The following is a 25686-nucleotide window of genomic DNA, read 5'->3' as shown; positions in this document are numbered from 1 at the left end:
AAGATTAAATTGTTGTAGGTTTTGTCAGTTTGTATCATCACTCGTTCTCGTCTCACTTTCATTTGTTCAGACTGAATTGGTTAAAGATCCTCATGTACAACCAAAGCAAGTGTCCAGCAGCAGTCCTACCTTAGACACTCGCCCCAGTTGTCAGGACGCGCCATTTACTGTTGCGGTTCCAGCGCCCTCCGCTTCACCTGGTATGGATTCTTAAGACATCTTAATTAAAATTGCGAAGTTTACAACTCCTATGTGAGCATAGAAATAGAACAATGACACGTGGTTGGTTTTTTCTCCCGAAAGGAATTCTTAGTAAAGCTTTCTCGGCTTGTAGGATTTCTTTTTCAATGTAGATCGTTTTATAATTACATAAGGGTATTCGACGGTATATTCTCTCAAAATTAGCCACAAAACGTACAAGCGAATCAGATTTATCAATGGCGTTTGAAAGCAGAGAAATATTATGGATTAGAATGGTCAGTCAGGATTCAGGCCAATTTATTTCAATCGGGCAAATCCAGTCTTTTGCAAAGCAACATTTCTGTCTGAAAAGTTTCCACGTACAATACTATCACCATGTTGATTTCCGAACCTTATTTCTTTACAGCTAGTACATTGTTAGTGCGAGCTTTTATTCCTATGGCCCATGGACCCAATCCTGGCTTCCATGTCCGTCCAAACCTCTCCCCTCAAGGTCAGGCTCAAGATCACATCCCCTCCCCCTCCCTGTGGAGATACCCCGTCACAGTACCGCCCCCACCAGGCATGCCGGGATATTCTGTCTTTCGTCCGATGCTGACACCACCACCAACTGATTTGGAGCCGCCGAGCACAAGCTCAGACGATCCAGTTGACTGAACAAATGGTGGACGTTCCTGTAAAAAGTCTCTGAAGCTTGAGCCACAATACTGTAGTGTACATAAAATTTCGATAGTGGAGAATCGTACAGTCTCTCTGTAAACTTACTACAGTGAACAAAGACACATTTTTAAATTTTGGTGTCATCTAACTCAGACAGCTTTCTTCAAGTTTTCATTGTTCTTCAGCATTTGAACCTATTTTGGTTAAATTCGTTTTTAGTCTGTCATTGACACAATACGACTTTTTAGATAATGAAAACTCTATCGGAGAGTAATCCGGATCAAGAAAATTGTCATGTATACAATCTGTACAAATTTTAACTGTATCTTCCTTTTGCTGGATACGTAAGACTTTTGCAGTATTTAAAAGGGGGACAACATGGTCATGTTTAAAAAGAAATTGAGTGGTTTTTTTTGTAAATAAACAATAATTTAGACCTTTAGCCGCTTATGTTTCTTTCTATTATCCTTCCATGATACAGTAATTTAGTCTCAGATCACAAGTAAAAAACAAACTGATCTGGACATTTTTCTGACTGGTTCAGAAACAATAACTATGAAAAGCTCTGTTCTGATTGGCTAAAGATAAGGTTTTATGTTTTTCCCGCGAGATAAGGATTTTTTGCAATGCTGTTTGAATAACCATGTTGCATAAAAAGTTCCTAGACATGTGTGTTATTTGTACCGTTGCATTTTAATAGAAAGGACAGTGGAGTCTCGAAAAATACTTGGTCTACTTTATTCGCGAAATTAATTACTACCACACGGTTTTACATTGTAATACAAAATGGGGTAAACTACTAGGCTCAGAGTACAATGGGTGTATGTAAAACCAGGAAAAGGCCCGGAACACCCTTAGGACACACTGGAATACCCCGGAACACCCCCCTGACGGGCCGGAACCCCCCGGATTACCTTTAATTACAAAAATGAGGCAAAAAGGCTACAAAACCAAAACCTAAAATATCATCACTAAATCAACAAATATTTTTTACCTGTAACTGGAAAACGGAGATTAGGTCAGATCGACGAGTTCACGCTAATTATGAGATTTTTTCGACTGTATTCCAGACCTTACTCAAAATTTAATGCCCTGTTTCTTACCATACAGTTACAGAATGGGCTCGTTGATGCATTTTCTTAGCTTTCCTGTAGCTGATTGATTTGTTACCACTTTGCAGAAGAGCTTCAAATTGATCACAGTCAACTTCTGCCCGAGATGTCGAATAGAAGAGAAATGCTTGGGTTCCTAACAATACACGTCTAATTTTAGAGTAAACCATTCCGTATTAAAGACCAAAATTTTCTAAAATCTTTTCGCAATTTCACAAAAGCCTAAAAGGCTAAAAACATCTGCCATACCCTGCTGGAGCTGCATATACCTGAGAGGGTACCACCCCCCCCCACCTGAGAGAGTACCCCCCCCCCCCTCCGCCCGCCCTTGTCATTCACTTCATTTTCTTGAGACCTTAACCGCCCTTCATGAGCAGGTTTGTGTTATGTTTTATATAGGATTTTAAAAAGCTGTATGGCATTTGCAATGATCAAAAAACAAAACAAGTGTACCGTGTGGTATTACATTTCTTATTGCTCTCGGTGTTTGGGAGAACTTGAGGTATTACGGCGAATTTTTTATGGGTATAATGATACACTGCTACCCCCACTGGCCAATATCTGAAAAGTGTGCCACTTGAAATTACTCTTTCCTTAGCATAATATCACATAACGTTGTGTGCACAGTTGAATAGCTTTCAATAATGATCCGTTGTTTCTCTCCTAAATATCGCGTGATTCCAGCTCAGACGTTGACGTCATTCAATGTAAATATATTTAATTACTGCATAACACATCGCACCCAAACCAGCGCCCACTAATCTTGTACATGTCTCACTTCTGAGGCAGATGGGAAAGAGCTTCAATATCTCCAATGCCATGCTAACTGTTCGGTTTTCCAAGTCTTAATTTGTCTCAAATCAAAGGAGGAGAAATCGGGTACCTTAGTATTATCCCTGGTTCTTGATGTACACATTCGTCATTTATGTATAGCCATACATTTGGATCGCCCAGTGACGCCGGTAAGCAGACTTCCTGAAATTCGAGTATCTACGGTTGTTAGTTTAGAAACTTTAAAGTTCAAGGCTGTAATGAATAAACAGACAATGAACGCCACGGAATTACTTCTCTATTTATGACTTGTTTTGTCACTAGTCAGTATCTGCAGTGTATGCTTTAGGGGTAAATGACGACATTAATGGTAAGGAAATAAAGGCTTAACAAACTTGCAAGCTTCTGACACAAAACTAATTCTGTTATATTGAGTCAACACTGCATGAACCTTTCTAGGATGCTTCTTCTCGAACAGTCATTAACTTCAACTTGCAAAGGGATTTTTCTGTGAAACGATGATCAGTACACTTAATAAAATTAGCAGCTGAAGCGGATCGGTGACCGTCGTGAACGTCCAAGTCTTTCGATAAGTTTATGATGTTCTCACTTTTAAACAGACTTCTGCTTCCTTCTGAACGCAATCAACGAAAATCAACAAAGCTGCAACTTCTTTTAATAAAAACATATATCAATAGTCTCTGATCAATTGTGTTGCAAATAAAATACAGAAATGTGACAACATGAAGGTGGAAAAGTGGTGTTCACTTATGCGTTACTTAATTCAGTGAGTTCCTTACTTTGAAAATTCTGGACTCAGTCTTCTTGGTAAAGATTAGTCCGTTTTTACAAATGTCTCTAAACACTGACATGAAGTTCTGCTGATTATCTTTCAATCATGGTGAGTATTTTTCTGTTTTTCGACAGCGGACTGAGTGTGAATTAAAGCAGTAGGTTGAATTTTAACTCAGCCACTGTTGGAGCTTGTCTAAGCTGTTTACCTACATCGGAGATCATCGACAGGTTTGTTTAAGACTTTACTTTACTTAGATTGTTCATGAACTGAGTAAGAACTATTCCCCGAGGAACTCAGGAATTGCCTGCGTGCAGACGTCTCCTATTTCCTTTGTTGCACGCGGAAAAGGGACCGCGTGCAACAAAGGAAATAGGAGACGTCTGCACGCAGGCAACTCAGGAAAGGCTATTTATATAATTCATCGTTGCGAATTTGTGCGATCTCTGCATAAAAAATGATAAACTGAGTATTTTCCTCATAAAAGTCAGCTCATATATGACAGTACCCCCCGAGACCTTACTTATCTTTACTTATCAGTTCTTCTGTCTCTTTTTTTCTCTACATTAGACATTTGCTCCTGGAAAGTCAAGAGGTTTTTACTTCTGTACTTTAACATTTTACCTTCAGCTTTAGTTTTTTGATCGGAAAGGTTAACTTACCCATTTCATGAGCAGCGTTAGAGAAGAGAATCATCTGAAGAATCAACATGACTTCAGTGTTTTTCAATACACACATGATCCATAACATCTTCCGCCAAGAGAGCTAAATTTTACGGAAGGCTCAAATATTCAAGTTATAACTTTGATACTACTCTTATTGATACCGTAGAAATCGTACTAACCTATTTATCGCTTCTCCAGATAATTGACATAATTCGATCCAATTTCCTCGTTTAGTTTTCCCTTATCGACATTCCAAATTTTTTGCAGATCGACCGAGCAAAATACTGGGACCTAAGAGAGTACATGTGACAATTTTTCTGGTAGCTTCTACTTGTAGCAATGAATTGCGAGGTCAGTTTGCTTTTTTTTCAGTTGCTTAGCTCAATTACATTCAAAAGGTAATGGTAAGAGGTAATGCTTCATCTATAAAAGGTTGATCAATGTGGTCAATTGTTTATTCCAGGCTTTTGAAGCTTCTTCATAACTGAACCATAGTCTACACTGAATCAACGTTAGGTAAGCTTCTTAACCTCAGTAAACGCAGCTGTTTTTGCTTACTATGCATCTATAAAAGTTCATTCTAAGAGGAAGTCTTTCTTTAGCAGCCTATATTCTTTCTCTTTCTACAATTAAATACACCTTATTCGACGGTTTAGCATTACGTGCGGATATTTTGCGAGTTGCGTGGTATTTTTCCGAGCCCCGCAGGGGCGAGGAAAAATACGAGCAATGAGCAAAATGTCCGCTCGTATATATGCTAAACCATCGAATAAGAGTTTTATTATTCCCCTACAAAAAAAAAATTATCTGGCAATTGGCTTCTATTTTTTGGTAAGAGTATTCAGAGACATCCTGATTCTGTCTGTGAGAATGACGTTAACAATTAGCAAAATGTTCGCGCGTATTATATGCCAAACCATTGAATGAGAGGTTAATTATTTTTCTGCAAAAGAAAAATGGTATTTTGGCTTCTATTTTCTAATGAGAGTATCCAAAACATCCTGATTCTGTCAGCCACAGTTGCTCCTTTTGCATCTGCTGGTATTTGCCCTGTTGTAAACCGGTTAAACCAGGACACTACGGTGTATTACGGCCTCGTATTTTGCTTGTTCTCTTGACCTTATATGGTAAAATGACATAATAGTGGAATAATCATGTGAATTATTGGACCCACTTGGTGTTAAAAACCAGTTAATGCAGACCTTTATCAGGACGTAACAAATTGAAAACGTAATCAATTAGTCGATAGTACTCGATAAATACTCGATATTTGGTCGATTGATTGGTTTGGTTATAATAATGGATAAAAATCGATAATCACAAATTTGGCTAGAGTCCCCCATTTTTTTTAACATTCCAAACTGAACTAGTGAGCGGTACATCTGTTGACTTCTTGAGTGGTAGAACTTAAGATTTGTTTTGTTTATTTTTTGTTTATTGTTTTGTTTGCCATAAATTGTACAAATCAAATAAAATCTAATTATTTAAACTCTAATGGCGAGGAAGCCCAAGAGAAGCCACTGGGCTTATAAGGAATGGGCTCCCTCAGGTAGATAATTAAAACAAAATATTGACATAATTACAAATGGGAAAATCAATGGCAGAGCTACAGTAAATCTTAAAATAAATATATTAGATAGTCGTACTAATCATAGTTCTAGGCTAAAAATAGCGAAATGACAAATAGAACAAAAAAATGAAAATAAAAGAGCAAGGGAAAAAAAAAAATTACATATATAATATATATAAATTACTATTTATGATATGAGGAATGCTTTCAGCTTACAGCAAAAGGAAGCGGTACTTGTTAAATTTTGAATTTCAAAACTAAGAGAGTTAAAAAATTTAGGACCTTGGAAACTGATGGAGAACTTTCTTATATTAGTCCTGCATTCTTGAAAGGAGCATGACATCGTGACGGAAAATGACACGAGTCACGTTACATTATTGCTCTTGTGGTTGTGTTTCCTATCGATTTGAGCAGATGCAATACCCCTGAGTACCCTGTAGTGACATAAAAATTTGTAGGGTCGATATCAAGAAAGCGAATAAAGTGTTATGGATATGTTTATTGAGTTTAATATCAGTTACGAGTTGCTGTTTATCAGTTCTAGCGAGTGATGGTGGACTAAACGCAACAGAAAAACGAATCAACGAACTCGGTTTCGCCCATTTTTATCTTTTCGATATTTAGCAATCAAAACCGTTAAAATGATCATTTAATTGCAGAAATCGATAAAATCGATGATCACAAAAACTTGACCGATTGATTTCCATCAACTTTCGATATTAATCGATAAATTATAATTGATTTTGATTGATTACTATCTATTTTAATCGAGTATCGAAAATATTGATTTGTTATGTCCTGATAATGTGTAAGTCAAAATTTATTAAAATTCGAATTATGGTTAATCCCAGACAAAAATGTACCATGTGTGACCAAATATCCCTACCCTGAATAAGTTGAAAAGGGACCACATTACCTATCAATGTAAAGGCAGTGTGGGGGGGGGGAGGGGGAGGCAGGGCATGGTGTGGGGATTTGACATTTTTCGAAAATTTGACGTGAAATTCCTTGCCCACGAGCAAAACATTCCAGTCAAATGCACAAAAATTTCCTAGCGCTGATAAGTTTTATCAGGTCTCTATGGTCAGGGAAAAATGAAAATTTTTCAAGGTCAGGGAAAAGTCAGGGAATTTTTTAAAAAGTCAGGGAACTCTGTTTTCTGGCGCAATGCATCAAGGTTAGCAATGGGCCTTTAAAGACAAAATTAAACCCCTCTGAACGTTTTCAACCTGATAGAGTTTTCCGTTTTGAAAATAGAGCTTCTGTTTACTTTGATACAGCAATTTATTAAACGTTTAGTTGATCCTAGAGCATGTCGAACAAAAAAAGATTCAAATATCCCCTCCCCGGGAGAACAAGATTATTTTAATGCCCCACCCCAAGGCCAACACAGACAAAATCATATCCCCAACCCACCCCATGCGCTGCCTTACTTTTTGCCATTTATTTCAGTTAAACTGCATGGTTGACTGAGACAGTTGGCATGACTTGGAGTGACAGACTACTGATGGAATTAATTTCATTTTAACGAACAAAGGTATTCTCTAACAATATTATTATACCAATCTAAAATGGTATTTCTCTACAGTCTGAGTTCTCTTTTATGTGATGTGTCATACAAGTAGAATGGAAGACTTTGCTTTTGTTAGTCCTCAAAAATATCCTGGCAATTTGCTGGCAGGGAAGTTATAAGAGATTTTGGACCTCAGCTAATTTGCTGACATTAAAAATGAAGTTGAGATGTTCCTTGAAGGGGAAGAGCAAAGTACTGGAAATTGTTTAAAATAAACTTAGTGAGCAGCATGGAGAAGTGCATGTTGCCTAAACAAAACATGTAGGAGAATAAAATAGTTTTACTGTACTACGTGTTCACAAAATGCTTATTCACAAAGTTGAATTTAAAAAAATAATTCTGCTGGCACCAAATTTTAGTACTCCTGTTATGTAATTGCAGACAAAAAATGAACAAAATCTCAGTGATGGAGATATGTAAAACATAAGGAAAAATAATGTCAGTGTAACTGAAGAAATAATTTTTGCTTTAATTGGTTTTAGTGTAAACTTGGCAACAACCTCTAAGGAAAGTTCATGATGAATATAAAGTCAAAGATTGTTACTGAGGGTAGCATACAGAGAAAAAGTTGCTCAATATGCAAGAGTGCTTGCTACAATGGGTTTTCTTTGAATTATTTTATTTTGGCTGTATCAATTGAAGAAATTGTAGTTGAGCATGAATTGGCAAAGGATACTTTAAGAGGGTGGCACCCATTATACAGTTGACTCGAACCTTAAGGGGAAGTCAAAAGCAGTTCAAGTTATCGGGAGCTCGAAGCAACTAACCAGAAGTAAGGTAATGGGATTGGGAAGAAATGCAGTTATCTTGTAACTTATTCTCATTTACTGTCGGTTGCATCTAAGCGTACACACATGAGGAAAAAACATGTTCTTATTGGGTTCAAACGTGACATGTTTTGCCACCAAACATTCAAAGTTTGGAATAGGCAGCTGAATTTTCAGGCATTAAGAATAATTTCTAGAGGCAAGTGTGCTGTTTCTGAGCGATAAATAATTATACCTAAAAGTTAAGAAAATGAAATATAAACGGAACGCGCTGGTCAAAAACATACAAACCACTGGCTGTGTATAAAAGTGGGACGGGGACAAGGGGATGGGGACATTGGGACGTGTGTGTGGGGACTTGGGACTTGGGGACGCTAGGTGAAGGACTTAGGGACATCAAAATTAATATGGGACGCGGGGACATGTGGGACGGGGACGTGGGACGTTATATACAGGGATGCTGGGACGTCAAATACGGGGACGCCCGGGATGTTAATAATTATTGCAAAAGTCAGAGTTAAATGCGATATCTCTTTCTTCATGAAAATGTGGTTTTTATTGTCAACATTATATTTCATCGTCCAGAATCACATTGGACACCTTATGATATTGCACAAAATTTTTCCTTATATAGGAGTAAGCGCACTGACTATCGTAATTAGGGGTAAGCACTGTTAACAAGCATTTACTGTTAGGTTTGCCACTAAAAATTTGTAGAACAAAATAAAATATTGTTAGAATAGTTGAATCCCCCGTGTTGTAGTGGTACAGGCGATGGATTTCGGAGCTAGCACTTTGGGCGTTCGAAGCTTGCTTATGCCACTTAAATTAGTCTCCCTTTTTATTTATTTGGAATCGAGTGCTTTTATTCTGTATAAATTTTGGCGACCTCAACCCACCCTACCCTGCTTAGGGCTCCAAGCTTCAGCAAGAAGACCAGTGCAGTAGTTTCACTTTCTTCAATGCAGGGGGTCTTCACCCGAGTCTTCGCTTCGTAAACAGTCATGGAGGATCGAGGATTGCAACTGTAATCTTTTAATGCTTTTGCTTTGATAATCCTGCAACCTTTGCACATCCCCGACTATAATAGTACAGAAGTTTTAGGTTCAGAAATGTCTTTTGCTAACCGAGCGTTATGTTGTAGTCTTTGTACTCAGATTTTGAAAACGATATCTCGACATTATTATTATTATTATTTAAAAGAATCAAGCAAGGATGTGTTAGGATTTTAGTCATAATTGAGACAAACGCAGCATGACCTTACCTTGGAAATCCTCCATGACGAGTAACGTGGCGAAGACCCCCTGCGTCGAAGAAAGTGAAAGCATTTGTCTAAGTCTCCTTGCTGGAATATTGGAACCATAACGAGGGTAGGGTGAGCTGCGTTCACCAAAACATATTCACGACGAAAGTGACTGATATGGCATGTACCTCCGACTTTTGCAATAATCATTCACATCCCCTGCGTCCCTGTATTTGACGTCCCGGCACCCTTCTATTTAACGTCCCGCTTCCCTGTCCCACACGTCCCCGCATCCCATACTTGATGTCCCCAAGTCCTTCATCTCGCGTCCCCAAGTCCAGAGTCCCCACACACGCATCCCAATGTCCCCGTCCCCTTGTCCCCATCCAACTTTTATACACAGCCCAAATCACTTCAAGACTCCAAGACTTTATTATAAATTTTCTAAAGAATATTTTTACAAGTGTCGTGGCACCACAAATAGCTGTAACTTGTCTAGGCGGGCCAAGAATGATACGAAAAGAAAATAACTGCAATTAAATTAAGGTAAAAAAATAAAGTAGAAAGCAAGAGAGATTCATCAGTTTTCAAATAAATATGGAGCGGTTAACTAATTGCAAAAATTATAATCTTACGAAGAAAACACGTATGGAAAAGATGCATTTAAAACTCTAAGGAGAAAAAGAAAACAAAACATTAGCTCGCTGTTTTTATAGGCAGGATTACAAAAAAATTGGTTCTGCCTTCTTCATTTTAAGAATAATTTCATCTATTTCATAATAAGTATGAAAATTCCATAATTTGGCACCAGGTCTCCAGAAAGAGTTAAATTTTTGGATTTCAATATTCAATTTTTTTTAATAAAAGTTTTGAGATGTAGACTACCTAGTGCCGTATAAATGTACACAAGAAAGTGGAAGGAACAATTCCTGAATGTTTGCATCAATTTCAGATTTTATCTATACCAAACAGCAAATCGCATGGCTTATACTCCTGTCCTACTCAACTTCTTAAATACTCAAGCGAAGTCATATCTCCAGTTCTTTCAGATATTCTCAATACATCTGTCTCTCTTGGGGCTTACCCCCAAAAACTTAAAATGTCTAAAATTATACCTATCTTCAAAGCTGACGACGAGACCGACACTTCTAATTATAGGCCAATTTCATTATTATCAAATTTCAATAGAATCTTCGGAAAAATTATGTACGACAGAATGAGAGACTTTATTGAAAAGCACAGCCTATTATATTCGTCTCAATATGGTTTTCGTCAAGCTCACTCAACCCAACATGCTATCCTTGATATGGTAGAATCTATACAAACCAATATGGACAAAAAACTCTTTTCATGTGGTGTTTTTATTGACTTAAAAAAAGCCTTTGACACTGTGAATCATACTATTTTACTTGATAAACTAAATTATTATGGCTTCCGTGGAATTGTCAATCAATGGTTTTCCTCTTATTTATCAAGTCGCACACAAAGCACTGAAATCGGCTCTCATATATCTAGTAAACTAAATATCAATTGCGGCGTACCCCAAGGTTCTGTCCTAGGTCCACTTCTCTTCTTGCTTTATATAAATGACATCCAATATTGTTCGAGCAAACTCCAATTTTTCCTTTTTGCTGATGACACTAATGCTCTTTATGCTCATAAAGATCTAAAGACACTGGAACTAACAGTAAATGCAGAATTACACAACTTGTATAACTGGCTGACTTCAAACAAACTTTCCCTGAATATTAAAAAGTCAAACTATGTAATTTTTCGTCCATACCAAAAAAAACTCAACTATGATCCCCAGGTCAATATCTTTGACAATGAAAGCAATAAAAAGGTTACCCTTGAACGCAAAAACTTTATTAAATATCTTGGACTGTTAATTGATGAAAATCTATCTTGGAAGACCCATATTCACTCTGTTGCAAATAAAATAAGTAAAACAATTGGGCTAATTGCAAGATTAAGACATATTGTTCCCACTTGCACCCTCTTAAATATTTATCAGTCACTTATTACACCTTATCTAAGTTATGGTCTTATCTCTTGGGGCAACGCGTGTAAAACTTTCCTTGACCAAATTCTTGTCCTTAAAAAACGCGCACTGCGTTTAATATATTTTGCTGAAACAAACGACCACGCAATACCTTTTTTTGTCAATGCAAAAATTCTACCTTTACAGTCTCTATATTATGAATCCGTTTGTAGTCTTATGTATGATGTAAATAAAAACACTGCTCCGGTTAATATTTCGAAACTCTTCTCTCGAATTTCTAGTGTTCATACTTACAACACACGTGCCTCAACCTCTGAACATTTTTGTACTAAAGAATCTCGACTCAATGTCAAACGAAATGCTTTTTCGCGTGTTGGGGTCAAAATTTGGAATGGGATACCTCAAATTCTTAAAGAAAGACCGAAAAAAGCTTTTAAAAGATCACTAAAAGAAATGCTACTCGATTTCCTTGAAACTGAAGACTCCTATATTGATGTGGATACGATCATCGTGAAAATGAAAAAGTAATTCTCTTGTCCTTTATTTTCATTTTATTTTATTTTTAAAATTTCACTTTAATTATTGTCCTTGCATTTAAGTAGAACGTATCTATTTAATATAAAATGTATATACTTATATAACGCCTAATTTCTTTGTATTTGTCTAGTTTGTTGTAAATTATGTAGCCTGGCCTGCCTCGAATAGCCTCGCTAACTGCAGGCCAGTCCCAATGTATCTTTTGCTATATTTTCAAATTTAAATAAAATAAAGTTGAAAGGTACTAAGTTGTTTCTCATGTCAGACATTGTTTCTGCCAGTAGCTGATAAATTATAGAGAAAGTTAATTGGTAATATTTTTGTATTGATAAAGAGAGGAATGGCATGATCTCGCGGTTTAGCAAAGTGAATAAAGCGAAGAGCGCGTTTCTGAAGGACTAGAAGTTTGTTTGGTTGTGATTTGCTTGCTTGACCCCATGCAATTAGACCATATCGAAGATAGGGTGCTATCGGAGAGTGATAAATGGAAATAAATGTGCTAAAGGGAACGAAATGTCACAGTTTCGATAATAGCCTAACAGTTCTACTGATTTTTAAAAGAATTGTGTCAGTGTGATTATTCCAAGTAAGTTTGTTGTCTATCAGAACCCCTAAATATTTAACAAACTCTCTACACTCTAATTGTTTATGTTTATTAGTATTAGGATCGTATATGTACAATTTAGGTGTAAAGGGGAGTTTCTTTTGGTATGGGTAAAAAATAACAAAGTTAGATTTTTTAAGGTTTAAGCTAAGTTTTTCTGAGGTTAAGCTAATTGTAAACATTTGCCAACTCATCATTTACTATTTTTTTTAGAGTTTTAAGGTTTTTATGTGAATAGAGTAAATTTGTGTCATCTGCAAAAAGATAGAAGCGGAGTCTTGAAGAGCAGGAACAAAATTAATATCATTAATTAATGGACAAGAGAAAGAGTAGCGGGCCTAGCACAGAACCCTGTGGGACACCGCAATTAACTCTTGAAGAGTCAGAGGTCTGGGATTCTATGATAGTAACTTGTGTTCTTTGTCTTAAGTAAGAAGAAAACCACTCATTTATAATTCCTCGGAATCCACAGTAATCTAATTTTTGGAGTAATATGTCTTGGTTTACTGTGTCAAATGCTTTTTGAAGATCAATGAAAACTCCATAGGAAAAATGATCTTTGTCCATATCAGACTTTATTTTATTAACAATGTCTAATATGGCATGCTCAGTTGACTGTTTCTGTCTAAACCCACATAATTTGCAAAGAACACAAAATTCCGTCTTTATCTATGAATGAATTTGTTCTTGTGTACATTAGTTTTTCGAAAATTCTATTAAAATTTGATAATAAGGAGATTGGTCTATAATAATTGTTGTTTGGGTCTGATTCATCATCAGCTTTAAAGATCTGGATTACTTTTACCATTTTAAATGTGGATGGGTATTTCCCAGACTCCAATGACCTATTGAAAATATTAACTAAAATATCCTTAATATAATTGTCACACGCATACTTTAAAATGAAAGTCGGAAAAGAATAGAATCCATGTGACTTGTTAACTGCCATTGACATTATTTCAAATTTGACTTCATCAGGAGTTATTGGTTTAAATGGAAAGGACAAAGAAGGAGATTTGTTTTTATGATAGGAATTGAGTAAAGTGCTTTTCTGAGTTTGGGAGCTTTGCAGCTAATTTTGTTCCAATACTTGTAAAATGTTTATTAAGAACGTTGGAAATTATTGATTTATTGTTGATGGTTGTGTTACTGCCAAAGTTTTTAAGAGTATTTATGGTCTTGTTTTTATTCTTTTTGCGATTCAGTAGGCTACTAACACCTTCCCAAGTTTTTCTTACATAAGTAAAATTTTCATTAAAATAATAAAAATAATATTCTTTCTTGCTTAAGCATGTTAGTTTACATAACATATTTCAATAATGTTTGTATTTTATAGAGTCGCCGCTTAGAAATAATTGATTTTTTATTTTTATGTCTGGCACCCTATTTAATAGAACATATTTTTATCTCGTGTCCACTCTTAGATGCAACCCATGGAGAGTAATTTTGTGATTTTTCCAATTTTGGAAAAATCTCAAAATTTAATGCTCGTGAAATCTAGAAATTCCTATAAATCACTAAAAATCACGACATTAAATACTCGTGAAATATGGCTCTTGATTTTTTCGTAACATTTGATACTTGCAAAATTAAGTGAGAATAAGGTACACTTTGACTTCAAGGGGCAGCAAGAGGTACAGATTGATACTTTAAAAAAGAAGCTTGATTAATCAGTACAGCATTCATAAACATTGTATTTGCATTGAACTGACAAGAAAAGAAGCTTAAACAGAAGAAAGATTACACAAGTATTTTGGACTGCACTTGACTGTTTTTTCTTTTAATTGTCATGTGCTTAAAACATGATTGATTTTGGTTCGAGTTAGCGCGAAGTTCGAGTTTGCTTGGGTTCGAGTTATCGGGAGTCAACTGTATCTCAAAAGTGAACGTGGAGACTCCCCCATTTCCTTATTTTCTGCAGTCTGAATGTCACAAGGTGTGTAAAGAAAACAAAGAAGCACTTATTCATAGAATTTACTTTAAATAATCACAGTGCATATCAGAAATGCAACATAAGGTCCACTTATTTCTGTATATTTTGGAATGTTTTCCTTGTTTTGCTGCAATTTCTCTCTCACACTGAAATTTTGATCCAAGGCGGACGATGAAAACCTCCAGAATCGGAGTGTCCGACTTGTTTCTAGCTAATGTTGGGCAATTAGAAGGTAAAGATTGAAAGTGGCATGAATTCTGGTTCGCAAGTTCAGTTGCTCAGTCTGGAATTTTTTCTTCTGAATGTTTAAATTCTCACGTACCAACTTAATTTCTCCTTCCAGAAAAGTTAAATGCCAAAAAGTTGATAGTTTTAATAGGAAAGTTAAAATGCTCACAATAAAAGAAGTAGTTTTTATGTTAATGTTCAAGAAGCTTTATTGGTGGGAATTTACCTGCAATCAGTTGTTTTTCTTCCCTTTGTGTTTGGGAGATGAGGGGAAAAGGACACCTGATACATTTAATTTACACAATGTCTGCCCGTAGTCCAGCATCTGGACTTTTGTTGGATTGGTCGAAAAACGAAAGATCCTTCGGAGCCCTGTACTGACTGGTCAAGCAACATATATGACTTCCGGAGCTATTAGATAGGTTTAGTCACCCTCGTCTCTTCATGACAGAAACCATGAGATGATCGAGGAATTCTTTTAACAATGAACAGAGAAAAACCTTGACAGCTGAGATGAGGACAAGTTGTTATTTGTCACAGGCAAGGATATCCACTTTTTCTTCTTTGACACTTTCTTGCTCGTTCATGTACCAGGTAGAATGGTTTTCTTTGATTTCCAATCAAGTTCAACTGTGTGGGAGTTTGTAGAAAGATAATTATTGACGATTTCAAACCTGCCTTTTGGGAACTGATGAAAGACCATGAAAGATTTGTTGCCGCAGAATCAATTCCTATACTTTTGACCACTTCCGGTAAAATACAGAATTCTATTGCTCCACTGTTGTTCTCAATGAATTATTAATAATTTGTTTGACTTGACAGTTTGAACAAAGGTATCACACAGTAGTGATAAGGCAAGATTCGCAATAACAGCAGTGCTAACTTGGATTTTAAAAACCGGAGATGTTTTTTATTGACATTTCTATAATAGCTGCCTTTGTTGCAAACCGCTTGAATTTCCGGTAAAATCTGACACGATAAACGATAACACAAATGTTAACAGTCACCTTAATTAGGGGGTGGCAGATCACTCGTGAAGTAAATATATCAGGCGTTCTTTTTTTTTTTCCCTTCCCCCCCCCCCCCACAAAAAAACCCCCCTGATCGTAGGTTAGGTAGGAATAGGCCATTTTTACGATGACAACATTTGACTACAACTTCCAGAATTCATTTTGTTTTTGCTTTCTTATTTAAATTTCTCTATCCCACTGAGGTTTAATAAACAATAGTCCTAATTTGCACAAGAAAACAACAAACTGAGGGATGCTGGTAGTTGTAGTGAAATGACGTCATCATGCAATTGTTCTCTTGAATTTGACTTGGGTCTAAACGTTTAGACCCAAGTCAAATTTAGAAGGATTTCTATGGAGTCATCAAAGCATAACTGGGCTAATATATCAGAGACAATTTGCCCCGAAATGCTAATTTTTGTCAAGTAGACGTCTTGGACTTTGTTCTTTCAGAATATCTTGACAAATCCTATAATTTCACAAATTTAATTTTTTGTGACGTCACACTTTAGTACTCTATGACCCTAAGTGGATGCCTTTACCAAGCAAGGGTGTGTACTAGTTACAGGAGAGTTAACTGAACTTACAGTAAAACCCTGCGTATAAGAACCTGGGTTTTAAGAACCTGTTAGGCTAAAATTTTCTTTTTAGGCCCCCTCCACATAAGAACCTATTAAGGCTAAAATTTTAAGTTAGGTTCTTATCAGTGGAGTTTCTGTAAAAGTGTATAGGTAGAAACTGCTGAATTAAGATCATCATCTGATTATACGTAAAAGTAACTTGACAACATTTTGTTAAGGACATACTTGCACTATACTGCCTTTAGGCATTACTGTATGGTATAAATGATTTTTGAGATGATTATATTATGAGATGATATTTATAATATATTTAAATGAAATTCATTTGAAAATATAAGAACCTATTTGAAGAACCTTTGTAGTCTAAATTTGCTTTAAGTACCATTTATATAAGAACTTGTTAAGGCTAAATTAAAAAATCCAGGTTCTTATACGCGGCTAAATTAAAAAATCCAGGTTCTTATACGCGGGGTTTTACTGTATCTGTACGAGGAAGAGATGTTTGTTAATAATCATTTATTCTTTTCTTTCTGACATTTTGCGCAACTTAAATTTAATTTGTGATGTTACTTTTTAACATTTAGGGAAATTGTTGATTGAGACGCCGTGGCACAGCACCAAGAACTTAATAGGAAGAGGAGATAGTGCTCATAAGAATATGGCAGATGTTCCACCTGCACTCACCCTAGAACTTCCCAAGAAAAGTGATCTTCCTAACACATTCAAACCTTGGAATGAAGTCCATCTTCCAATTGACATTCTTTTGTTGACAGTGGATGACTGTGAGTTCTTAGCCTGTTTTACATACCTGAGAAATGCCATTAAAAGTTACCAGAAGAACCTTGGATTCGTGTACTTTGGGAACATGGGTGAAAGTGGAGATGTGCCCCTAAAAGTTGCTTTGATGACATGTCTTGAAGGCTCTTCTGTTCCACATGGTTCACTGGTCACTGTTAAGAATGCTGTGGTAGAACTAAGACCCAAAGCTGTTTTCTATATTGGATGCTGTGAGGGGTTAAACCCCGAAGTCACCAAGTTACAGCTTGGTGATGTGGTGGTATCCTCTAAGCTTACAACTGAATCATTAAAAACCCCGGTGGGAAGAGATATCTTGCACCTTGTCAGGCATGCAGATCATGGCTGGATCCCTCCATTAAAATGTCCAGAAGATCGTAAAGTTCAGGTCTGCTGTGGTGGGGATATTTCAAGTGGCATAAAGCCAGTCAGTACTAAACAGCAAAACATGTCTCATATTACTCAAGCTACTGCATTTGAAATTGGTGGTGAAGGTAAGATATTTATTCCCTGTTAAATGACATCATTTCTCTCTTGTTACGTTTTCTTACAAGAGGCATGGTGGCCCGTGGTGAACATCTCAATCTTCAGATCTAGAGGTCCAGGTTAAGGGACTGGTCAAAAAGTATAGGGAGGGGGGGTGGGCTGGAGCAGAGAGGGGGTGGGTCATGAGGTTTTGAGCCTTGTGTAAGGGGTGGGTCGTGCGATTTTCAGCTACCCTTAGGGGGTGGGTCACCCTATTTTATAACATAGACGGGCACACATTTAAGTCTTCATACTAACGGGACAGTTGACCACACTGTCTTGATATATAAAACACAGCCAGCTGAAATTACTGCTAAAAATACTCTCAAATCTGTTGTGTCCTTTTTAAAATGCAATTTTAATAAAATGTACGATTTTTTTTTATTTCATTGCTGTTTAAAATTCTGATGCCTTAGTGTGGTCTCCTATGTTGTAACTTGTTACATATATTCTTGAAAGAAAGCAAACAAAGAAACACGAGGTCCTATTTCTTTTCATGACAATAGGTATCAATATTATGACGGTTTGTAAAATGGATAAAACAAACGAACAAACAAAACAGTCTGAATAGATACATGTAACACTGCCATGTGAAAGTTTCTGGTATTTTGAATACGTTTGTTAGGATTGTCTTGATATTTCTGCTTATTTTATAAATCACCATTTACATATTGTTCCATAAGCTCGGCCTGTTCAACCGTCATCATCTCTTGCTCTTCAAAATCTTCATCACTGCTCTCGTCACTTCTCCCTTCACCACTGCCCTCTTCATCACCGCTCTCGTTGTCACTGCTTTCTTCATCTGTTCTTCCTCTACTGTCGTCCTCGCTTTTGCTGAGATCCTCGGCTATCACCTTGTGCACAACTGCCTTCAGGTTCTGAAGACACTCGCTTGTAACGTTGATCGGAAGTTTTTCGCTCCTGAGGATGGCTTTAATCCACTTAACTTGGCGAAGTTGGAGAAGCTGTACCTTGTTCAGGTCAAGATCAGTAACAACGCCACCGCTTCTGTATGAGGGAGAAATGCTGGAAAGTATCTTGTCGATATTAACCTGCAACCTTTTCATTTTCCTCGTCCTTGCCTTTGTTCTTCCTTCTTTTACCAGCCTGCTGTTTGTTTTGAGTTTTCCTCTGGTCGTAAACTTATACAATCGATTGTGCTTTGTTATCAGGTCTAGTAACGTTTGCTTGATTTCTCGGGCCATTGCTTCATTCTAGCGAAGTGTCCCAAAACACTTCTCATGGAACTGGTGCGCACATTCGTTACCCGTCTTGAGTTTAGAAGTGGTCTTGGAAAATAGTATAAAGGCCTTGCTTTACTTTGTGCTGTTTCCTTAGACAACAAACTTTGATTCATGTCCCTCTCCATCCAGGTGTGTAAATGGGTGTGGTTATGATCCTTTGTGATCCTGTTTTCAATCTGATCTTTCAAGATCTATTCTATGTTTTGACAATGATGTTTATGTTTATTAACTTCCTGTATTTTCTATACTAAATTATGCATAAAAAACTGATTGGAGGACAGCAGTTTAAATGGTGTTTTCCTTTGGATGAAATACAACAGGATAGTTAAATTCTATTAACATCCTTATGCATAAGATGGTTTTTTATTTGTTTGTCCTGTTTTTTGTTATTTAAATAATTTTATGCTGATTTATATGTGCCTTTTAAAATCACTCAGTGTTACCATTTTCTGCCTACCCGTTTGCACAGTAAATGATAATTATTGTTTATGTTGTCACATCTTGATCAACCCTGGTTGTGATGCTCACTGGTGGATCTTTTTGCATCTTGAATTATGATTAATCATTTTTTGTTTTTTTCCAGGCCTTTTTGTTGCAGCACATGATCTTAAGATTGAATGGGTGATTGTAAAAGGTATTTCTCACTTTGCCGGTGGTAACAACCCTGCAGAAAATTCTTGGGAGAGTCATGCATGCATAATGGCAGCTTCTCTTGTGTCCAACATGTTGAAGGATCCATTTGTGTTTGAACAATGGCCTCATTATGAAGGTAGGTGTCATGCTCCTTTATTAAACCATGTGATAATTAAATCCTTACCTGTGTACAGAAGGTCAGTGTTTTTGGTTAAGTACTGAGGTTGATTGAAAGTACTCACTTTCAAACCTTGTTAATTAATCTGTTATAATAAACTTGAAAAAGGATGGAGTTCAACATTTTTTTGGTCAACTCACAACTGCTGGAAACTATAAAATAGGTAAAAGAGAATTATGAGAAAAAGGTTACAAAGAAATAGGTCAGGTGGACATGAGAGAGATGTTTCCTGATAAAATTGACTGGCTGCTCATCATACTATTTTACGCAGTAAGATTTGTGGGTTGGTACTCGCAAAGTGCATACTTAGGGACCTAAAGTCTAAAATGATCCTTGTTTAATTAGAGCATAAGTGGTATCTGTTAGGAACCTGTAAGGTTGGGTGGGAATTATTTTGTTACTCAAGTGATTTTTAGTGCCACTTAGGCATTAAAATGAATTTCTTCCTTGCCACAAAGTTAGATTCTGTTACTTTCTAGGGATACTTTTGGATTTTTTTTTTACAAAACCCTGTTTTTTGTTTTGTTTTGTTTTTTGTTGTTGTTAATTTTAATTTTATAGAGGGGTATCTCCTTCTTTTGGTAGCTTCCGGGGTTAAAGTGAATTTCCAACATGGCCACAAAGCAAGATTCTGCTACCCTCTAGTGATGCTTTTTGGTTTTATTATGATTTTTATTTTTTTTTTTTTGACAAGGGCCCCTGTTATCTTAAATTTTTTATTTTTTGTAAAGCAGTTCTGCTATTTTTAAAGGGGACTATCTCCTCCTCCTTTTGGTATCGCTTATAGAGCTTAAGGGGGGAGACTGGTTAAAATTTGGGGGAAATAATGTTGATTTGGGAAGGAAATATATGGGGGTAGAATAGGGTAGAATCAATAAACCAGTGGTGGTGGACTATCTGGTAATCATCTACCAATTATTATTCACTTCATATTTTAATTTTTAACAACCCCCAATTCCAATGTTTTCCCATTTTTTCAAAATTTTAAACATCTCCCCCCCCTAATTTTTATACATTAAAAACATTCGAAAAATCATCCAAAAATTCTTAAATAATTATTAATGACTGCGACTGAATTGAGTCATTTTTGAATTGAACAAAATCTTGGCTAGATATTTAAGAAAAAGAGTGAAAATCAACGAAAAATAATGCTTTTAACCAGACTCCCCCTTGAAATGAAAGTCTTACATGCCTACAAAGCAGGATTTTTGTACCTTTTAGTGATACTTTTGAATTTTTTATTTGACCAGCACCACAGTTGTTTATTAGGGTAGTATCTCCCCCTCCCTCCCACCTACGCCCTGAGAACACTAAGGGCAGAGAGGCATAGATTCCTACTGGCTACCCCTGGTTACTTTCATAGAAATTAAAGGAAAATAGGGCCAAAAGAATTTCCAGGATGTTCTATTTCCCCCGCTCGGCAACTTGAAACCATAGTGACAGCCCTGAATGCTAAGCAGTAAGCTCTCTACACTGCTGGCTTTATTTTCTGGTTTTAGTTCATCCTAGAACTCTACCCTCTGATTGGTTGATAGCTATGGTTTTGAAAGGTCCAGTAAATATTTGGGGGGCTTATTTCCTGTTTTGAAAATGTTTTTGAACTGCAACTACTTACTAGATGCCTTTCAGAGTCAACTCAATGTGCAGGAGAAATCTTGCGTAACCAAGTTTAAAAGATACATTTATTGTCTAAAACTGTGCACACTGCAACCAGGCATCCTTAAGTGAATTAAAATGTCAGTACCACCCACAATTAAGTAAAACCTAAGATGTAAGCTTTCAGTCCCAAGACAAGCTGCTCAATCCTTTTTGTCATTGAAACTTTATTATTCAGACTCAGAACCTAAAATGTGAGTGATAAAAAAACTGACAGATTGATAAACATTTTTCCCAAATACTTTTGAATAACTGTTGTTTTAAATGTCTTACTTCAATTTTTATTCTATTTTGTTTAACTCACAGACCCGTCCGCAAGGAAACAGCCCTCTAGCTCTGCGGCCAATAAGGAGGAGTTACCAGGTACTATTATGTCCAATAAAGCAGAAATGGTACCAGACATACAGTAGATTAAAAATGCTTATCTTAATATGAAAATGACTTTTATCGTTTTTTATATTGCAATACAAAATGATCTTTATTGTAGCAGTTGTTTATATTTATTTCAAAAATAAGTAGCAAAGAAGAAGTATGATGTGATACTTCAAGCGTCAAATTCTTTCTCTCATACAATCTTTTTGTTAGAATTTTGCTAAGGAATTTTTTTTCCTTGCGTTAATCCTCGAGGTCAGTTACACAAAATAAGAATTATTTTTAGCACCCAACCACAAACATCACTAACAGCTTTGGAGAGGTACCCCTCTATGGGCTTGTCCTCCCTGAACCTCTCTTTGTGGGGTAACACCCCTTTACACTTGCTTTACTGCTGCAGTCTTCAAAGACATTTACATATAAATTTTACTCGGCCAAGGTTGCCCATCCCGCCATATTCATATTCGTGTAATTGTAATAATTAATAATTCTTTATTTAGCTCACAGTGAAATTACTTTTTAAACATTAGATAACTGAAATTTGTACTAGATTATAACTTTATAATATAAGAGAAACAACAAGTGCGAGCTTGGAAGCTAAATAAGCTGTTAGATTTTCTAGTTAGCTCCCCATCCATATTAAAGTCAGTGTGTAAGCAGGTGAAAAAGAAGAAAATAAAATAGATAAATGAATTAATAAATAGAGGATATTACACGGTGGCGCGAAGATATGAATTTTATTTTCGAGTGGCAAGACAAAATAAAATTCATATCATCAAGCCGCCGTGTAATGTTCTTTTTATTATATAGACAAAAAGACATCGATAAAATGATAGAGGGAAATTACCGAAATTGCGTCATCGATAAACTCACGTGTGAGATTATGGAAAATAAACCACTCGGGTCCTGGATGTAGTTTTTATGAATTTTACGAGTGGTATATTTTCCAGTAAAACACTCGTGTCTATATAATAAAGAGCATTCCTTCTACGTTTGACCATAGTGTTTATATTCCTACACTATATTCTGGTGTTTTAGAGCCTTTATATCTACATGCACTGTTGCTTTCATTTCTGTTGGTGTATCATGAGTTGAGGAGATAGTGTTTTTAAATATGGAAATTTGATTTATATTTGGTGATCTAATCAGTTTATATAAATGAGGACCTATCATATTTTGTGCGTCAACAACCCCCAATTAACTTTCCTCGCCTATTAAGATGTCAAGTTATTAACGAACAATTCTTTAAAAAAAGGAACGTAAAATTTTTTCTCAACAGATTCTCGTTGCCTAGAGGAGTGCCAGAAACAGCTGCGATCAATTTATGAAATCAACAGCAAAGTCAAAATCGTTCCGTGGGACCAAAGCTCTGCCGTTCATATCGATGAAATTTACACCCAGTTGTCTTGGCTTATGGATGAGAAGAAGCCCAGCGGAGTAACACAGAAGGAACTTAAACACTACACCAACATTTTTGACGGTGGAAGACTTCATCGTACGCTCAAGCGCATTTTGGTTCACGGACGACCAGGTATCGGCAAGACCGTTTTTACGCAGAAAGCTACATTCGATTGGTCCCAGCATAGATTTAAAGGAAAAATAGGAAGATTTGATCTCGTACTTTTGGTCAAATTACGCGATGTTTGCAACCTCAATGATGTCCCGGCCATTCTGAACGATGCTAATCTTCTCGCGCGTGATGGCCCAGTTTCCACTGAGAACCTGTACGATTACGTTCGTCGCCACCAAGAAAACGTGTTGCTTATTTTGGACGGCTACGATGAATACGTACACAGCGCAGCAAGCCAATCACCTGTTCTTCAAATCTGGGAGAGAAAGCAGTTGAGGAATTGTTGTGTTATTATAACGTCTAGAGACATGAAAGGAGAGGGATTGAAACGTTCCAGCGATGCTCAATTTGAGATCGACGGTTTTGACCGTGAGCGACAAGAAGAGTTCGCCCGTAGATTCTTGAAAGATGATCAAGATGTGAAAGAATTTTTTCGATACTTAGAGCAACAAGACCTGGAAGATGTAGCAAAAATACCTATTTTACTTTTAATGTTGTTGTTGGTTTGGAAAGAAAAGGATCGTGAAGGACTACCTTCATCACGGGTGAAGGTGTACTTTCAGTTTCTGCAGACTATGTTTAATCATATGTCTGAAAAACAAAAAAAGCCGGCGGAAAAAGTTGACGACCACATTCAAGAACTCTGTAAAATAGGAGAACTAGCCTTTGACGCACTTCTACAAGATTTACTTTCTTTTCCTGTCAGTAAACTGCCGGATCATGTTTTGGCTGAGAAACTGATCGAGGCTGGGTTGTTTCAGCTGCTAAACATGTCCGCTCTTAACCCGTGCAAAGCCGTGCACTTCATTCATAAATCCATGCAGGAGTTTTTGGCTTCTTTATTTCTAAAAGAAAAACTGTTATCTCAAGAAAGTAAAAACACTTCCCTTTTCAAAGTCGACTCAATTGAAAAGATCTTCAAGTTGAATGAGGTTTTTAAATTTGCTGCTGAAATGTCCGAAGAAGCCGCGCGCGAGATCTTGATTCATCTGTTGGAAATGGCGGCGAAGGAAGACTCAGAGTACAGCTTCGACAACCAAGCACCGTCAGTCGAAGATTTGTCAGAAACACAAAAAAATCTTTTAACTCTATGTACACAGTTATTCTTCTACTGCTCAGCAGACACGAGATCAGAACTTTTGCCCACTTTTCTTTCTAATCTAGGAGGTGTTTTGTTCATATTAAATCCTGACCAGCTGAATATTGCAGCAAAGGAAAATTTTGTTAAAACTACCGCTTCACTTATGTACATATTTTTCTCTTATAGCAACCAGTATACAGAGCAAAGTTATAATAATTTAATAGCTTTAGCACAGCAATTAAACGCTGTTATAGTTAGTAGAACAGGAGAACAAAAAGCATCAGAATTTTTGAATGTATTTCCATGGCGTAGTGTTGACGAGTTTTTTTTAATGAAAGAAGAAAACAACACTCACCTTTATTTTACTCAAATTGTAAAACGTACATATCATGGCATTTCTTCTCTTCCTTTTAAAATGGTAAAGACGTTAGTTAGTTTAGAAGAGACAACAAAGAAGACAAACATGAATGGTGATGAGTCAAGTGAAGAGAGCAGCAGCAGCTGTTGTTCAAAGCGTCATGGTCTCTCCAGGGTTTGGAGGATTGATGCTGAGTGGGTGAACAGGTCAGAAGTGGAACAGCTGATTGAGATGATGCCGTTTATCACCGCTCCACACGTGATATCGGTTTGGGGTGAACTATACGGTGAAGTGTTTGATGCTGAGGTAACAGAGTCTCTACTGAGGAGCATCCCAACAATACACAAACTGGAGAGATTAATACTCCGTGCTATCAATTTAACTTCATCACCTGCTGTGGAGTTCATAAGCAGAGTATTTAAACAAGATCTTCCAAACTTGAAGTTGCTCGACATGTCATGGAATCCTCTTCTGGGTGCAGGAGTCGACAGCTTGATAAAACATCTCAGCTGCGCTCCTCACCTGGAGGAACTGAAACTTGAAGATGTGAAGATGACTCCACAGCAGGTGATGAATCTCACATCAGCCATCAAGCAGCACGGAAACATCATTGAACTGTGGTCAGACTACCACGTAAGTTTTCCAATTTTATCGCAATTTGTTTCTTTATTCTTTGTTTACAGTTTATTTCTACTCAGCTCTTGCCTTTCGCCATTTTCCTTTCTTTGTCATTTTTATACTCGACAAAACGCGAGATTTGCTTTTGAAATCAAATCGCAAACTTTAGCAGATTCAAAGAATCATTTCAAATTCATTTCTTTCAACTGATTAAACTAACTCCATAAAATGTTTTAACTGAGAACGTTAAGAACAAGTAACTTTAGCTGATATTAAAACATGGAGTTGAACACAAGATGAGAAATTTCTTATCTTCAAGCAGCCATAAGATGATATTATTGGGTGAAAACAAGAACTTTTAGCAAAACAAAAGCACATAATTTCCACAGTATTAATTTCTCAATCA

At 36.6% G+C, this 25686-nt stretch overlaps 2 protein-coding genes across 7 annotated transcripts in view; both read left to right on the top strand.

Annotated features, from left to right (window-relative positions):
* LOC140949506 (uncharacterized) overlaps window positions 1-1303 on the top strand; it is a 34879-nt gene extending 33576 nt beyond the window's left edge. For all 5 annotated transcript variants that reach the window (XM_073398666.1, XM_073398664.1, XM_073398665.1 and 2 more), the window contains 2 exons: window positions 71-200; window positions 608-1303. In XM_073398666.1, coding sequence (XP_073254767.1) covers window positions 71-200; window positions 608-858 — 381 coding nt within the window. In that variant the 3' untranslated portion in view covers window positions 859-1303. The remainder of the gene's footprint in view (window positions 1-70; window positions 201-607) is intronic.
* Window positions 1304-4138: 2835 nt separating this feature from the next.
* LOC140949507 (uncharacterized) overlaps window positions 4139-25686 on the top strand; it is a 38444-nt gene continuing 16896 nt past the window's right edge. The window contains exons 1-7 of one of the 2 annotated variants that reach the window (XM_073398668.1): window positions 4139-4553; window positions 4666-4718; window positions 7225-7309; window positions 16835-17539; window positions 19398-19583; window positions 21588-21644; window positions 22933-25295. In XM_073398668.1, coding sequence (XP_073254769.1) covers window positions 16909-17539; window positions 19398-19583; window positions 21588-21644; window positions 22933-25295 — 3237 coding nt within the window. In that variant the 5' untranslated portion in view covers window positions 4139-4553; window positions 4666-4718; window positions 7225-7309; window positions 16835-16908. Of the gene's footprint in view, window positions 4554-4665; window positions 4719-7224; window positions 7310-13921; window positions 14664-16834; window positions 17540-19397; window positions 19584-21587; window positions 21645-22932; window positions 25296-25686 lie in introns of those variants that run through there. The other variant, XM_073398667.1, reaches the window with a different exon arrangement.

The sequence above is a fragment of the Porites lutea genome, chromosome 10, assembly GCF_958299795.1.
Source record: "Porites lutea chromosome 10, jaPorLute2.1, whole genome shotgun sequence".
NCBI classification, from domain to species: domain Eukaryota; kingdom Metazoa; phylum Cnidaria; class Anthozoa; order Scleractinia; family Poritidae; genus Porites; species Porites lutea.
Note: the sequence above shows the minus strand (reverse complement) of the source record. Positions and strands in the feature narration are given on the sequence as shown.